The 17,396-nt window shown below is 49.2% G+C and overlaps 1 protein-coding gene across 1 annotated transcript in view; it reads right to left on the bottom strand.

Moving 5' to 3' along the window:
• Positions 1-244: 244 nt before the first annotated feature.
• The window catches only part of COL17A1 (collagen type XVII alpha 1 chain), a 38,609-nt gene continuing 21,457 nt past the window's right edge, over positions 245-17,396 (bottom strand). The window contains 29 exon segments of the mRNA XM_050899037.1: positions 245-1,344; positions 1,347-1,445; positions 1,640-1,669; positions 1,671-1,711; positions 1,945-2,007; positions 2,610-2,741; positions 2,933-3,352; positions 4,162-4,314; positions 4,571-4,684; positions 5,229-5,318; positions 6,447-6,575; positions 7,609-7,692; positions 8,285-8,422; positions 8,698-8,811; positions 9,859-9,906; positions 10,283-10,348; positions 10,511-10,552; positions 10,640-10,666; positions 11,191-11,229; positions 11,232-11,249; positions 11,409-11,465; positions 12,291-12,332; positions 12,455-12,508; positions 13,739-13,819; positions 14,506-14,541; positions 15,545-15,625; positions 15,856-15,891; positions 16,430-16,465; positions 17,164-17,190. Of these exon segments, the coding sequence (XP_050754994.1) occupies positions 1,288-1,344; positions 1,347-1,445; positions 1,640-1,669; positions 1,671-1,711; positions 1,945-2,007; positions 2,610-2,741; positions 2,933-3,352; positions 4,162-4,314; positions 4,571-4,684; positions 5,229-5,318; positions 6,447-6,575; positions 7,609-7,692; positions 8,285-8,422; positions 8,698-8,811; positions 9,859-9,906; positions 10,283-10,348; positions 10,511-10,552; positions 10,640-10,666; positions 11,191-11,229; positions 11,232-11,249; positions 11,409-11,465; positions 12,291-12,332; positions 12,455-12,508; positions 13,739-13,819; positions 14,506-14,541; positions 15,545-15,625; positions 15,856-15,891; positions 16,430-16,465; positions 17,164-17,190 (2,354 nt within the window). The 3' untranslated portion in view covers positions 245-1,287.

The following is a 17,396-nucleotide window of genomic DNA, read 5'->3' as shown; positions in this document are numbered from 1 at the left end:
ATGAGTACTGCCTCGCTGCAAGTAAGAAGATGGCTGTGGCAGCCTGGGACAATGTGCAGAGGCTGCTGCTAATGGGACTGGAAACCGCTGACACCTGAGAAGCAGCTCGGCCTCTGCTCGGGTCACGTCCCAGTGATGGGAAACAAAACAGCCACCAAAACCACAAGGTGCGTCTGCCCATGGTCACCGTGAAGCCGGTGCTGACTGCCCAACGTAATACCGATCAGGCAAGCTTGGGGTGAAAAACACACTTTAATTGGGTTGTTTACATTAAATTTTTTTTCCCCAATGTTTAAAAAACAGGAAAAAATACAAAAATATTTTTAAAAAGATCAAGAAATTACATGTAAAAGTGCTTCAGTTCCGTCCTTGTGCATGTCATGTCTCGCTGTGCTGCTATAAACAGATACTGCAAAGCACATGCCGACCCAGGCTCCCTGCAAAGTACTTGCGCGTGCTGTACCCCATTGCTGTCTGAGCCCCTCTGGTAACAGTTTGTCCAAGGAGCTCGGCTCGGGAGCGGGGTTAACGCACCTGGAGCACTAGAGCATTGCAAAACTGCCGAGCTGGGAGGGCATCGCTTTCCAAAGCAAGTCATGGGCCGGGGGGATAGTGGCTGCTGACCCCAGGGGTCAGAAAGCTCCACAGTGGGGACTATCAGGCAGACATCAGCACCGCCAGGCAGCTGGGTGGGGAAGGCAGAGCCCAGCTATTTCTCCCTGTAGCGCCTGCTACACTGCAGCAGCTGGGCACTGGCAGGGCGGGACTCAGTGTCTTGTGCGGGTCACCGTCTGGGGTACCTCAGTGCAGCGTGCCCCTTCCCAGAGACCCTCGAGCCACAGCCCCACTCAGTGCCACCAGCACCTGCTTCAACAGGTCCTCCCGCTTAGGGCTGGCACAGCAGAGCTTGCGGAGGGGAAATCCCAGTGCGATGAGCAAGCTTAGTCCCAGGGTTTCTTACAGGGCCTTTTGTCCTGTGGGCTGAATCTAATCTCTGAAAAATCATGCGTTTGGTGGGGGAGGGATTGGTTTCTTTTTTTCGTTTTGCTGGATAGTTGGATAGTTGTTAAAAAAACCAGGTTTTTATGTAGCTGGGAGTAATACAAGAAGCCTGGACTGGGTGAGACAAGAAGCCCTTGTCAGCCCAAAGACACAGAAGCCTGGGAACTCAGGGGTGCTAAGCCAAACACCAGCAACAGGAGCAAATACCCACGTTAGGACCATGCTGGACATGTAGAAGAGCCATTCAAATCTCAGCAGCGACACTGAACTATCAAGTCTAAGTGGTTAGCTGATCGGCAAGGACGTTTTAGCATTAAGGCAGTGAAGATTCAGGCTAATTCTCTATAGGCTGCTGGGAATGCTGCCCAGTGCAGAACTGAGCTGCCTCTTTCCTTAAACCCCGACACTTCTTCTTTTTCTTCTGCCAACATACACTTGTTCACCTGGGAACAAGAAAGTCAAAAGGAGGGTTATTTGAAAAGTTCATGTAGGGTAAAAAGACAAAAGACTGAAAACAAACAAAACAATGGGGCCGTGTGGGTTTTCCAGCCGTTCCCAGAGATGGGCTGGTGCCTGGGGAATCCTCCACTCCCCGACAGGCAAACCCTGCTCTCCTGGGGATGGCAGATGTTCATACCTTTCTCTCCTTTCTCTCCTTTTGGTCCCCTGTGCCCGTGGCGTCCTGGTGGGCCCATCGGTCCAGGGTCACCTGAAGGAATGAGAAGACCAAGTTTGCCCTTGAGCATGACTGGCCCATGAACCTGGACAGGCCAGGGCAAGGAAGACCAAGTTAGGATGATGCTTGGGCTGAGATCCTGAAGGTGCCACCTCCACTGTGGGGAGGCTGTGACCTTGAGCTGCCCTGTGCCGACTATCTCTGTAGACACAGTGCTGCTTCCTGGGCGTTACAGGGCTTGAGAGGGAAAGGATGGCAAGCCTTACCTTTGGGTCCAGGATAACCCCTCTCTCCCTTTTCACCGGGTGGCCCCTGGATGGTACCATATGCTGGAGAGGGAAATGAAGGAGAGGATGAATGAGTGGGACAAACCACTTGCGCTCTGTGGTCACTTAGAGAAGCAGTGAGTCACACTGGAAGGACATTTCTCTAGCTTAGATGGGATTAGACTGACCAACAGCAAGTTTTTCAAAAATGGTTTTGGTCCCAACAAAGTCCCAGGGGCAGGCTGTGATCTCATTTCACCAGCACTGCTCTGCCACCCTCTCTGAGTGTCCTGGCTGTCACCAGGGCTGGAGCTGGCCCACGCTCAGGGAGAGGACTTTGAGAACAGAGCGAGCCGCTGTCTCATGTTGCTCTACACGTGCCAGCCCCGTCATGTTAAAATGGGCCACAGGGGTTGCAAGCACAGTGGCCTTCAGGGTTTGGGATGAGTTTCCTACAAGGAGTAGGAAAACCTGATGTCCTTCCTAACGATGAGACTGCACCTCCCCAGCAAGGGAGGAAGGGGATGGAAAGACTATCTGCCTCCAGCTTTGTATCTTGACTGTATTTTTGCAGCATGCAAAGGTGAAAAGATCACTAGGTCTATGAGAGGTTGGAGAGATCTCATATGCCTTAGCCAGAAATACCAAGTCAACATGTCACTTACTTCTGAAGAAGTCCATGAGGTCCTCGGTGACATTGCCATAGGCTGCAAAGACCCTGCTGATGCCAGGGGGACCAGGAGGGCCTGGGGGTCCCTGTGCAGTATAAGACATCAGGTCCTGGAGAATACCTTGGCCTGAGGAATTAAAGATGTCATTTGAAAGGAGCTCTGGGAAAACTGTGGCTGGATGCTGAGGCAGGAAGGTGTAAGGGAGAGCTGTAGGCAGCAGGAAGGGTGAGGGAAGTGAACAGCGTGATACCAGGCACAGGGGGTTAGGAGTTGTGGGCTGGACAGGGAGAGTCAGGACAAGCAGGCATTCCACTCACTCTGTAGGCTCTCTGACACGCGGAGTGCCAGCTCGTTGTAATCCAGGGAACCAGTGAAGGAGCTGCTGTAGGATCTGCTTGAACCTGCTGATCTCCTGTGTGATTCCTCCTCTGTCAGCAACCCATCGAAAGACCCATCACCACCCATAGAGGTATCATAAGAGCCATCGCTGCCCATTGAGGCACTGTAAGATGACATGCTGCTCATGGAGCTGCCATATGAGCTGCCTGTGCCCAGTGATCCCCCATGGGATCCCTCAGCACCAAGGGATCCTCCATGCAACCGCTCGGAAGTCCGTAACCCTTGGTATGATGAAGACATAGACCCAGCCACCAAGCCGCTATCTCCTTTGGGTCCTGGTGGTCCCCGTGGCCCAGGGGGCCCAGGCGGCCCTGAGATGTAGCTTCGAACTTCATCACCTGCAAAACACAAGAGGGGGACTTCTGTGACACTGGGGTACCTGGGCCCCCCAGGCTTGGCAGAGGTCCTGTGCTACCACCTGAATGAAGACTGGAGTGTGAAATTCTGTCCCACCAACCACTGCAGTAACCCTCATCCAGTGCCACTTCTCAGGCAGCAGGAACGTATGTCAACCGTGATCTCTACAGATGGCATGACACCCTCCTCCTTCCCATCTCTTCCACAATTTTGGGTGCCCAATCTTGGAAACATGCCCAATGATTTTGCAGAAGGGTGCACTCCTCTCAGGCCAATTTCAGCACCTCTGCCAAAACAGCCATTCTGTGACCAGCCTCCCAAAAGTGAGGGGATCCCCATGTTTTTGAAAGGCTGCCCTGGGTGACTTGCCAGCATGAGAGCTCGGACCAATGCTGCTTCACAGCTGCCTCAGTGCTGCCCTCCAGCCCCTACATCATCCATTGCTCTGTAGGCAAGTGTTTGTCAAAGAAAATGCTTTTCCCACGGCAAAACTCTGCAGGTGACCTTACTAGGGACTCGCTGTTCAGTACAGGCCAACTGTAACTGCCCAGTGCCTGTCCCTTTTGGCTCACAACATGGACTTTTAGCTTGCAGTCAGACTGAGAGGAGACAAGCCTATGGGGTGCAGTGTAGTCCTGCGTAGACCTGGCTGTAGAGATAAGGTGTTGCTGCAGCCCCAATTCAGGGAAGGCTCCTACAGGACTGCCTCAGCTGTGGCAGAGCCAGCAGCCTACACAAGGCAAAGCATGGCTCGGGGTCTGTGCAGGGAGGATGGATGGCGTCCCCTTACTCTTCAGGTACTGGATCAGCTCGCTCCTGAACTCGTCGCTGTGGGTGATGTCAGCATAGGACAGGAGGCCGGTTCCTGAGAAGCCTGGTGGTCCTGGAGGGCCAGGAGGGCCAGGTGGGCCCTGGACTCCAGAGAGGGAGGAGTATCCCACACCTCGAGAGAGAGGAAGAATTATTTTCCAACAGTGAGAGGACAAGGAAATTACACATGTCTGGGGATCCTGAAAGTTTAAAGGCTCCAACCCCAACTTCCATCCCTTTCCAGCTGATGTTGATGAGATTTTTTTTTTTAAAGTGACCTTGTTCTCAGTGGGCAGTCATGCCCCTGGTAAGCTAAATCTCAGCTTCAGTCCCCCCAGCACCTACAAACAGAATCTCCCTGCCAGCTGTGAGAAACACAATTGCTTTACTTTGTAGGTACGCAGAGATGTCCTCCAGAGAGGTTCCTGGTGATCCAGGGATCCCTGGAGGTCCTTGGGGCCCTGCAGGACCAGGGGGCCCGACAAGACCACTGAATTCAGAGTCTGTAAAACATAAGGGAAGAAAAGGAGTCACCCAAACCACCGCAACCCTGATGAACCTTCCCTGACAATACAGATAATGCCAGCTACAGCCAAGTATAAGGTGCTTTTTTCTCCCCAGCACCTTCTGGTGCAGCCTTCCAGGTGCACCTCAGTTCCCTGAATGTACACATCATATTGGGAAGTCAGGAGATCCCAAAGAGGGTAGAAGTCCCTATTTTTTAAATATACTTTTAAAAAGTGGCATAAGAAATTCCTTTGTGCTGCAGAGTTTGGAGAAGACAAAGGGCTCCTCCATCCCCATCCCCAAGACAGCACCTCGCTGCTGCTGCTCTCCACAGGAGCATGGTGATCTGTCTGCAGCCCCTCGTGGTCCGTGCAGAGCCCAGGAGGCCTGCAGTGCTGCTAAGGCCGAGGGACCATCAGAGTCTCATAGAAGGTTATTTGTCACGATGGGCAAAAGGGGAAATTCTGTGACTAAGCTTGTAAAAAAAGAGCCTGGGGATGTGTAGGGGCCTACGGCAAGGGAGTAAAGAAGTTGGCTTACTTCGCAGGTATGCTGTCAGGTCACTGTAAGATATACCAGGTGTCCCTGGAGGCCCAGGTGGTCCAGGGAGCCCAATGCTCATCCCAGAACCTGCAAAATCAAAGAGATCCAAGAGTAGCACATTATTAAAACAGGCTCTTACAGTGTGAGCAGACAGGCGGCAAGCCTTGTTCACAGGCAATGCAGGAGGGACTCCTGCAGGGTGGAGCGTTCCCATCAGCAGGTTGTGCTGGGAACCAGGGCTCAAGCCTTGTTCTGCACTTGGAGTTAAAGCTTGCCCCGTTAATCCCAACACAAGGGCACCTGCAGACAGGCAGGCATCAGGCCTCTATTCTTGGCAAAAGCTCTGCACACCTCATGAACCCCTGGCATGGTGGGGGTGGCACCCCAGGACATGCAGCTCAGCTGTGACCCCCTGGCTGATTGATGCATGTGCTGCTCTCCCTGTGTCTGCCTATCTGCAAGCAGCTCTGGTGCAAAACTTTGCACCTTTGTGATCTGCTTTAATGAAATGTCCTTGCTGATAAAATGCAGCTGTCCTGCTCGAGCTGTTGGGGTGCTGCTGTTAAACAGCAGTTTCCTGCTTCCAGAACCAAAAAGGAAATTCCCACCATCTTTGGAGCAGGCCATTAGTGAGATCTGGTCTCCAAGGGCAGTTCAGAGAGACTGAGCACGGACCAGGCTGTGCTTTTAAGTAGATAGGTTTTTAACGCTGCTGTTGGGGATGCTCCAGAGTCCTCTCTGTCCAACAGTTCTTACATGCCATATCACCCCTTTACAGATGGGAAAATGAAGCAGAGAGGTGGAATTTGTTTCAACTAACTTTAAACTTCTGAGAGTTTGTTGCCTGAGGTGCCTCGACACAAAGTGGGCGTAGATCAACTCTTCCACAGAGAGATATATCCTGGCCACAGAGCCAGTGAGAAAAGGATTATAAAGGCACCTGAAGCTGTTGATGGGACTTCTAAGATGGCTAAAATGAAATTACGTTCCTAAGCTCAGTTTTTAGCAAAGCAAGAACTCATTACTAGAGTCTGTGGATAGTATCTTAGCTCCAGGGTATCTTCGTTCTCTTCCAAGTCTCTCACAATCCCTGTGAGGAGGTCTCTATACATAGATTCACACAGTCAACACTGGAAGAGTTTTCACCGACAGCATGAGCTTTCTGCTCAGCTCCCAAAGGAACAGAGGGAAATGCACACTAATAAAGACCATTACTTGTCAAGTAGCTGATAAACCGTCTGGTCAGCTCATCATAATCCAGTGACAGAGACATGCCATCTGCCCCTGGTCCAGGAGGTCCTGGTGGGCCCCGAGGTCCGATTAGATACTGACGAATTTCTTCTCCTGGAAATGAAAAATGCATCTTTTAAGGCTGTCCAGCTGCTGCAAAGATGCCAGATGTGAGGAGTTCCCAGCCTGTGAGCTGAGCCCCCACCACTAGGGAGACCATCAAAACCTATGGATGCAAAGCTCCTTTCCCCCCTCTCCTCCTTTTCTGAGTGTGAACTGCCCTGTGTATGGTGTCAGAAACATTTGCGACAGGGCTGGGAACCTCCTACAACCCAGGGTTTGAGGAGGATGAGAATTTGGATTGCTAAACGGACCTCCTTGTGCTCTGTTTCTTCAGGACACCCGGACAACATCTTGGGTAAAGGGAATAAAAAGTGGCTTAGCTGGGAAAGACCATGCTGAGCTCTGTGGCATTTCAGCAGCCATTTGTCTGTTTGGAACGTGGAATCTGATTGACTCCCCACTGAATCACACAGAAGGAGCGCCATGTTGGCCAGCATCATCAATACCTTCAGGCACAGCAAAATAACCTCCTGGTGATTTATCTACCAGCCCAGAGTAACAGTGTGTGTAGAAAAGAATACAGAGCTGGGTATCCTCCTCACCTTAAGAACAAAGACATAGCAAGGCTTTGGGGTGGGCAAGAATGAATGGGGGGAACACTAAGAAAGTGGGGGAGCTGGAAAGTAGAAGCCCAAGGTTTAGTGGGAGACTGGGGGAAATTGTGGGGAATTCCTGAAAAGGAGGGACATAGGCAGATGCCACCTCAAGAGCCAAGGAGGGGAAGGGAGGGGAGAGAGTGGGAAACCGCAGAGCTACAACAGTGAGTACGAAAAGCAAACAGGTAAGAAAATACAGCTTCTGGAAAGCATGCAAACTCTCCAGTACAAGACACATAAATCTGTCTCCAAAGGACTTGGAAGGAGACATCGCAGGTCGCTCAGCAGCACCTATGGCAGGCCTTTGCCCTCTGAAGCAGCTGCTGGTAACTCCAGTTGGAGACAGGAGACTGGAAGGGAAGGGCAGATCTCCAGGCTGCTGGGATGCTTTACCCCCAACCCCCATGTTTCCCTTGAGGGTCACTTACTCTGCAGCATGTCCAGAAGTTCTTGGTACAAAATGGATGTAGTTGATACCGAACTGGCAAATGACTGATAGCGATCTGAAGAGCCTGTGGGAATGAAAAGGTTCTACATCAGGCAGGATGAGACAGAAGGTGAAGAGGGGTCAGGCAGGGACAAAGGAAAGCTGAATTAATCCAGTTTAACTGGTGGAATGGGCTTCCCATGCCCTCAGCCATGAATCAGTTGCTGTCTCACACATCCTGGTCGTCTCCACAGCTGTGTGGTCTGTGCCCTTCTGACTGAAATTTCAGGCTACTTCCAAAAGCTCTGGGAATTTCATCTACTTTAGGAGGGCCCCAAGCATACAAGACAGCCCCAGAATACTTAAGACCACATATACCAAATAGAGCCACCTCTGTTTGGGTCTTGGGGGCGTTACAGGGTCTAACAGCTAATGTTTAATGTGAAACTTTTTAAACAGCAGCAACTGTTAGTTAATCTAACCATTAAAATGGGACAAGGCTCAGAGGCCACCTCAGCTGTGTGGAGTCCTGGGCCAAGACTGCAGAAGATGAATAACTGGGTTGGGGTGCTGCTATTTAAAGACTGTTGTTTCTCCTCTGGGTCTCACCTCCTAGATGTTGCACAAGCTCAGCTGAGAGCGTGACTCAGTACAGAGCTTACCAACATGGTGCTTACTTGTCATGTAGCTCATAACACGGGTAGCCAGCTCCGCATAATCCAAGTTCGTCCCATCCGCAGTGGTGATGACTCCAGGTGGGCCGGGAGGGCCTGGTGGGCCTTGGGCACCAGTCAAATAATGCCTTACATTTTCACCTAGGTAGGAAGCCCAAGATATGCCCACATCACTGGAGGGAAGACAATGGCCATATGCACAATTACTGGACCCTCTTCCCCTGGCAAAAAGCAGGCCAACAGAAGGACAGTTCTGGAGAGGCCACAGTGGGCAACAGCACTTCACAGTATTCAATAGAAATAAGGCCAGAGCAGTAGGGCTGCTGTTTCTAAAGGGAGAGTGACAAGGGGCTCAGGGAACAAAAGAGAGATAGGCATGCATCTGCTGACCCATGGCAAAATCTCATTATACTCACTCTTCAGGTAGTCAGTGACATACTGCTGAATCTCTTGAGATGAACTTCCACCTGGGCCAGGAGGACCGGGTGGCCCAGGAGGTCCTGGGGGTCCCTGAATTTGTCTGGATCCACCTACAGAAAGCATTGTAAGGAGGAGTGTTTTGGCGTAGTTGCATTAGATGAAGCGATGCTAAAGTGTGCTTGCATTGAGACCTTCCCATAAGTCTGGAAAGAGCTTTGGGGATGGACTATGGAGGGGCTCCCCCTCCATCTCTAAACATAGTCTGAGCATGGGCTATTAAGCAGTATAACGTCCTCAATTAATTCGGCATCTTATAATTCAGCCTATGCAGCTCTGCAGGGCTGAGTCCAGAGACCTCCCTGGCGTCACACTGACAGACCTGGTCAGGTTGTGCACCAGAGTGCAATGCTGCACAGAAATATAGATGGAGATCCATAAAGCACTCAAGCTCATTAGGCTAACCTTACTGCCCTGCTGCTCCCAATCCCAGCCAGCCTGGGCAGCACCAGCTCAAGAACCTCCTCACTCATCTCCATTGCAAGATACAGGTGGGCCCTATGTGACTCCTGTCACCGTGGTGTCGAGTGACACCTCATGCTCTTTAAGGTTTCTGCCTTCTCAGCACCCTGAGGTAGTATTCCTACCACACAACATGGAGAAGCAGAGGGCTTATTCACATGGAGGGACACCTAAGTTAATCCATACGCACTTTTTGTGAAACTGCATTAATATCCTGCATACAGAGATGCTCTTACTCAGAATGAAAGCAGCTTAATTCACATGAATCCACCTGAGGGCAAGCAAAACTGAACAAAGGGCACTTTTGTTCTGATCAGAATTTTTTCCACTAGAGGGTTCAATGCAGCTTCCCTAATCCCTTGTGGAACATGGTTAGCCAACCTGGAATCCCTTTCTTTCATGTCCCATGAGGACAAACTCTGGCTCAAAGGATTCCCAGTAAGCTGGAAACAGAAAACTTGCAATTCTTAAATTGTCTGATATAAGGCAGGCTGTGCAAAAAGAGGTTTTGAACACAAATCCCATCAGCATTATGTTGGCACCCACACTTGTAAAACCCAAAGGAGGTTTTTCAAAGTCTCCACCAGCATGTCAGCATTTCTTGATAATATCAGAGCAGTGATGGTCTGGCCTCTTACCTCGAGATGCTCCTGGGATGCCAGGAGCACCTGGGACACCTGCATCACCTGAAAAACAGAGTGAGGGAGACAGACAATTGTAATGGATGTCACTGCATGGTGCATACTTGGTCGTGTAAAACAATTGAGCTACATGTTGTCAGAGAAGCAACTACCCAGCCCTTGTAATGACTATCTGGAATTAGCAGCTTGTTGGGGAAGAGCAGAAGGAAGAGGCCACAGCAGCTTTCCTGAGCCTTCTGTGACCTGCCCAGGTGCCTTGTGCTCAGAGCAATTTTACTGCCATGGTCCTGCTCTGCCTGAAAAGGCAGAGGTGGGCACAGCTGTAGTTCCCAAAGGACCAGATTGCTCCATCCTTTAGTCTCAACCACTCTTGGCTGTGTGAGGCCACCAGCAAAGAAAGAAAGAAGATTTTTAACTTCACCTTTCGGTCCAGGTGGGCCTGGTGGGCCTGGAACTCCTGGAGGTCCCTGCATGGTGACTCTGTCACCTGCCAATTGCAGAAGGAGAGTCAGAGATTCACAGGAATAAAATGTGTGGACAAAATCCTGGCTCCACTAAAACTAAGCTAGAATCAATAAAGCAGGATTTTGCCTCCCGGTTTCAGCCTAGGGACAATGAATTCAAAGGAAGAAAGTGGGCACAGACTGACCATGGGAGGAGAATGCTGGAAGGCCAGGTTCACCCGGTTCTCCTGCATAGGACACAGAAACGGAGGAGCAGTCATATACACAGGCAAGCTACCCTGCGCCCCACTGATATCTCCTGGAAGCCTCCTTACCCGTGAATCCTCGTGGACCTCGTTCGCCTGTGAACAGGGGAGCAGAGGAACAGTGTTAGCATTTGCTTTGTTCTGATCTGCAACATCCCAGCCCAAACTGCAGAATATTATCATGGCCTTCAGTTTGCAGGGCAGAAATGGGTAAAGGGAGTAGGTCCCATGTTTTCCTGCCAGCTGAGAGCTGAGCTGCACTTCACAGGGCCACCTCCTTGCACTGACAGCCAAGTCCACACTGCATTTTGCAAAAAGATTGTTCCCCTTTAATGGCAAATCTGAAGCTCTGCATCCTCCTGAATCTAATGGGCTTGTAAAGTTGGGATCTGAATATAGCGATTGCCTTGACACCAGTACTGGAGGCTAATAAATTTCTCCGACAAAGACTGACTTGTTTTATGGCAGCAGACAGGAGTCTTATTTAGTGACCACTGTGCTAGCTTTCTTACAGCCACAGAAAGGCAGGACACTCTGCTTCCAAGCCCTTCCTTCCTTCTTTTCAGTCTGAGGTGCTGAGATCCATCTAGTATCTTGGTGAGGCAGCAGGATATACCCACCTTGGTCTCCCTTAGGGCCTGGTGGGCCTGGTGGACCTGTGGGCCTGTGAGGAATGTTTCTGTAATTAAAACAAAAAGGTTTCTTCATGACATCCAACAGAACATGACACAAGTTTCCTCTGGCTCCACCTGGTCCTAGCCAAGGATGTGCTCTCTGGAACCCCAACAGTCAGGACATTCCCAGGGCACAAGCGAGGGAATGAGTGGGAAGAACCTACCTGAGGTGGACATGGAAGATCCTGGTCTCCCTGGTGGGCCTGGAGGTCCTGGTAATCCTTCTCCTAGGCAAAAGGGACACAAAAAGGCTTCAGGAAGGATAAGCCTCAGCAATGTAAGTAAATGCATGTCAGAGCTGCTACATCTCCAGCCATGGCCATAGCTCAAATATTTCCAAGTGTCGGCTAGTATCATTGTTTTCTCCACACGTATCTATGCCTGTTAGTTATTTTTCATTATCATTTGCCACCACAGCAGACACAGGACAGAGAAACTCCTTTCTTTGTCGTACAGAGTGCCTATCCCAGCTGGCCTTCGCTACATTGAAAGGGAAGGTTCATTTCATCACACACCTGACCTGCTCCCCTTGGCTACTGAGCAGAGAGCAAGGAATGGGGTTATGCTCCTGTCTTGTGTCCTCCTGCACCTCCCCTCTTCTGGCTGTGAAAGGGAAATCTGTGCTACAGGAAGTGGACTGGGGATATGTTCCTCATGATAAGAACCGCTCCATCTGTCCCCAGCTGGAAGTTAAGGCTGGACAAGTAACAAGTAAAGACAGAACTGATTGCAGTTACTTCCTTTGGGGTCTTGAGAATGTTGAGTGTCTTCCCAAAAAGTATGGCTTTTATGAATTACTACTCTGGCTAGCAAACCTCTGCCAAAGCAAATCTCCTCTCTTGGGCAGTGTCTTGCTGCTGTGAAACTATATTGCAGTGAAACTGTGTTAGTAGGAACCCACTATGTGAAATTCTGCTTCCAGTAAAGTAAGCTCTACTAACTTCCACCAAACCCAAGATTGCATCTGGGATATTGCAAGGCACAGGACAGAGGCACTGGAAAAACCTCCCACTTTCCAGGTTTGTTTCAGAGAAACAAGCTCTTACCTGGGGGGCCACGAGGTCCAGGGGGTCCCTGCACAGATTCACCTGATGACAAAAGAAACAGGGGAATTACAGAATATTTACTCAGCAAACCGCACGGCCCAGAAACGTGCCATGTGTGTTAGCGTCCCCCTGCTTAAAGTACTGAGCTCTGCTATACTACGTACCTGGTGGTCCAGGGGGACCTGGTGGTCCTGCTCGCCCTTGTAAATCTGCCAGCACTGTGCAAATGAAACACACACAAAAAAAGGGAAGATTGTTGCTATGGAGCTACTGCTGCTATGGAAACACTGTTGTTAAGTTCCTGTTAGAAGCTCTTACAATCAGAGTTGGACTAAGGCAGGACCTGGGTGACCTAAGCCAAAGTTGAGGCAGAGAGGGGAGAGGAGAGATGTGTTTGGTTGCCAGCATGCAGGTTAGGACATGAAGCAAAATACAGTGCTGAGCAGGCTGGCAAGATATTGGAAACAGGGAGGAGATCTCTCTGGAGAGTAATGGTCGCTGAGGGAAAGAGCAAAAGACTCAAAGGCTAGAGAAGGAGGGAAAGAACTTTCAAGGGGAGGAAAGATTCTTTCAAAGAGGGGCAAGTTTTTGGAGGAGAACATTATGCAGCCATTATTTAACAAGTAGTGTTATATAAACTGTTATCTTGATTGGAGATGTATCCTCACTTCCAAGCTGAGGCACAAACTCAAAGTTCAGTGATGCTGAGATCCAAGACTCCTGAATGGGGGATGGGACAGTACTGAAGCATGGTCTGGATCTACATGATCCCATTCAGACGGTGATCAGGGAAGGACCATTTATGATTTTATGCCCTCCTCTACCTTGCCTCTCCTGCACACTTGCAGAGGTCCCAGACCCTAGGAATACTGACTGTAAGTGCACCACACATCTAGTATTGCACAGAGCAAGCAGCACTTTTCTTGGGATGCTCCTAAACCATTCTTTTCTGCTCCACTTATTTCATCTTAAAATAGCATTTGCTCCCCTGTGAATTCATCCTCTAATTCACAGAGAGATTTTGATTTCTGTTGCTCAGATTAACCTGCCTTTCAAACTGGTTCTTCTCTTATGGATGGCTCTGTGTTCATATTACATAGGGAACTGCCCTGTGCGAATATAGTGGCTAAAAGGCCAGGCTGCATCCTCACAGCTCTGTGACCACCTCTGCTGTTAGGGACTGTTCACCAGTCACCATTCCTTAGCTTTCCTCTGTGACATGGGCCTGATGCCATCTACCTCCTTTTGAAAGCACTTTGGGATGCACAGATGAGAAGGAGGGCAGAAGAGGTAGCTGGTATTGCTGTCCCACCACCAAACATACACACACACTTGCCCTATGTCACATTGAGGGGAAAGAGGTAGAGGCATCTCCTGTTAGCTGTGAGCAGGCCTTGAGGCTTCTGGCACCTCTCCAAGCAAAGGATTGGAAAGGCAGGCCCACTTACTTTGAGATGTTAATGATGAGACTTCTGTTTTGATAGTTTCTATCACAGCTTCACCTGGGGATCCCTTCTCGCCCCGTGGACCTTTTTCAGGAAAAAAAAGAGGAAGTGAATTATGTAACCGAGAGAAGGTGACATTTTGTACCCTCTCCTCACCTCCCTGACAACAGGTTCAGACTTTGCTTATGTGAACTGGGAGCATGAACTCAGCACCTGGCTCTGAGGGACACTATATTCAAATGTGGAAATTACTGCACAATTTGCTCTAACAGGATCATAGAAAACCGGCTAAGAAAGGTTCTTAGGAGTCAGCTCCTTTCAGGCCCTTCCAAACAGATATCTGTCCAATTGGCAGTGGTTTCACAGTGACATTATTCCCAATTTGGCTCTAGTTTGTTCTCCTGCCTTTCAGAATGGCAGGAGGTATCCAGCTGGGCTATACCTCCTACCACAGAAAGGCAACTGCACTTGAGAAGTGCCTTAGAAATACCAGCCTCCAGAAAAAATAACATAAGAAAAAAAGACATTTGCAGCATCCACATCACACTGGCTCTTACCACCCCCCTTCTTCCCCTGGGAAAGAAAAAAAGAATAGAAATTCTTTACAAGATTAATTAAGCCAAATAATGCAGCAAAATGAACTGAAAGGAAGAAATCTGCAAACAAAAGGGAGAGGGATTGTGCCAAGGGCTAAGAGCATTAGAAACAAAGGAAAACTAATGAATTCAGTTCTCTTAAGAAGCAGAATCAAAGCTGATGGAGAATGGTACCTTGCTGTCCAGGGAGACCAGCTGGTCCAACGGGACCTGGTTTCAAAGGAAAAAAAACAGATTGCATTAGATTTTCCCGGTTGTATTTTACAGCAGCAGGAAAGAATCAACAGGTCTTTTATAAGAACTGAGACTATCAAATAATGTATTTGTCTGCACAAGTAAATGGAATTGCTATGGGGTATGAATTCATCAATGTCCCATGTATTACTTGAAGCTCCAGAGAAGAGGCTTATTTTCCATCATGTGGCAATTAAAGTGTTTGGTGCCTCTTAGACTGGGGAAATAACCGGAATGTCACTGACTACAATAAAAATGCAATAGGCCTAACCCTCCTCTTGCATTCGCTGCTGCAAATTGAGGCTAGCTCCAAACCAGCTCCAGGATTAGCTCCAGCTATATAGCTGGGAGAGGCACAGAAGTGCCATGAGAACCAGGGCTCAGGAACTCTGCTGCCTGACACTAGCATGCTGGCGGGCGGTGTCTGACCTGGGACAGAGGAGTCTGAGGACCAAGCTCATGCACAGCCAGAGTCTGTCTGTGTGTGTGTGTGTGTGAAAGATTTGCAGATGCTCATGGGGGATTTCTGCCACCTTGAGTTCAAAGCTAAGACTGGAAAACAAGCACTTCCTGACTTCTGTAACAGTGCCGGGAAAGGGATTAGACACAAGCCTGCTTTCCTGAGAGGCAAAAGAGCTTGGTTCTCCTTGCTGGATTTGACCTATCACTACTTTGTACTCATCAGATTAAAGGACAACAACAGTGTTAGCAGTTTCTTCATCTTCTCAGTCCCCCTTCTGTCCTTCCCCCCCGTGATCATATCCCATTTCTCCCTTGAGGCTGCTGCCTTCCTAACTCAGCCTGAGATCTTGGTCTTTCTGCAGGGAAGGGTGAGGACCATGAGTCCTGCCTGAGCAATCTTGCCTCCCAGAAAGGGCAGCCTGGCAGAGACAATAAACATCACACATTAAATTAAGAACTGGATGCACAGCAACGTAAGCTGCCTGCCAAAACCACAGCAGAGGAGCAGCTTCCTCACCTGGAACACCTGGGGGTCCAGTGGGGCCAACTGGGCCTGGGGGACCTGGTGGGCCTGGCAGAGCAATAGTTGACGAACCCTCTGGAACACAAACACATATGCTTGCACACATACACATATATACACACATCCAGCGAATGTGTAACAAATCTATCCTTAAGGAATCACACATCTATAGCGTATGTATTCTCCCAACACAGGGAGCCCCAGTACAGGTCTGATACACAGCCGAGATGAATTTAGGAGGCATAACAAAAAACAGAAAATCCTCCAAAAGCAGAAGTGTTTGAACATCTCACAGCACTACATACCAGCACTTATGACTTTTCCTGGAGCTCCAGGTTCTCCTAAGGAAACAAATAGACAAAAGATTAATGTCTTTTTGGGGGAAGATCTGTCACTAGCTCAATGACATTGTCTTATTAAACATGTGATTTCTGTTCTCTTTGTCCTTGACCTCTTGTCTGAGAAGTCATAGCACTAGAAGGTCATGGGGGAAGCAATAGAGCTCAGCTAATCCAGAGATATCCTCTGATCAGCTTTCCAAGCACTACATCTGCCAGCACAGGCAATAGGCCTTGATTTATCCGAGGCAGGCACACAGCTTCCATTGCACTCACCAGGCATCATACTCATATGCTCAGGGCAGAACTAGGTTTGCTAAGGTTTTCTCAGTGGAGAACTGTCATGCTGAGTGCTCAGCAGATGCCCTGCCTTTCGTGTATGCTCAGGGAGGCTTTGGCTACTGTCTGTTTCTCAAACCTTGCCTTCCTAAAGCCACTAGATGCCACTGTTGATTCAGGGACTGGTCAGCAGACCAGCTAATCCTCCCAAAAATGAAATGCTTAGAGAGAAAATAAGTATTAGGGAAGAAACAAAACTCACCTTTAGCCCCCGGTTGGCCTGGCTTGCCTGGAAGTCCTGATATGAGGTAGATGAACAATTTAAAATGGTTAGTGCAAATGTTGTTTGCTCTATTCTTTCCAGGTACTACAGTTGAGTTTCACTTGTGGGTTTACAGAAGGAGCTCCCTACTCAAGGCCCTGGCTTTCAGCATTTAGAAGCAGGTCCCTGACAGCAAGTGGAAGAATTCACAGTGGACTGTAGACTGAGCTGGTAGTGTCCCTGGGCATAGTTAAGGGCTTCCCTTCTCCCACTGCTCCCTGGATGATGGCACTGCTTCCTAGATTTACCTGTAGCTTCTTCCAGGTACTGCTCCCTGTCCTGAGGCTCCTGGATAAATTCCCTGGTGACTTGCCCCCCAAACAACCTTTCCTTGCAGATGTCACATCCTCTGTTTTCACCTCTATTGCTACATCCTCTCCCCTCTGTTTCTGCTGCTGATTAGAAGGACTTTTCAGTGATGCACAGGGAACTGAAACATGTTATTTGTTGCAAACTATGTTTTGGGGAGAGGCAAATTTTCAACACTCCAAGGCCCTGCGTTCCTCAAAAATTACACACCAACCACAAAACCTGTCTCAAAAGCCAAAGGAGATGCAGAAACCTTGGGATATCACTTTGGAAGCCTCAAGCAGCACAGAGGGAAAATTACAAGAGTTTTTTAAGAGTGTATTAAAATGTGTCATTGATAACTGGAACACGGTGGAAAAGCCTACCTGGCGGTCCTTGGGGTCCTGTGAGACCTGGCAGAAAAAGGCAAAAATTCTTAGATGTCTAAACAAATTCCAGGTGGGGAAAGGATAAACAGGGAGAAAAAGATTACATTTACTTGAAATTACAGCACACAGTCCACAAGTGGTGTAAACTGGCCTAGCACCTGGTATGTAAACTGAATATTGGCTCATAGCAGCTGATGTGCTTGTCTGCAGTGTGTGCAATCCTGAGATCA

The sequence above is a fragment of the Gymnogyps californianus genome, chromosome 6 (assembly GCF_018139145.2).
Source record: "Gymnogyps californianus isolate 813 chromosome 6, ASM1813914v2, whole genome shotgun sequence".
Lineage (NCBI taxonomy): Eukaryota > Metazoa > Chordata > Aves > Accipitriformes > Cathartidae > Gymnogyps > Gymnogyps californianus.
Note: the sequence above shows the minus strand (reverse complement) of the source record. Positions and strands in the feature narration are given on the sequence as shown.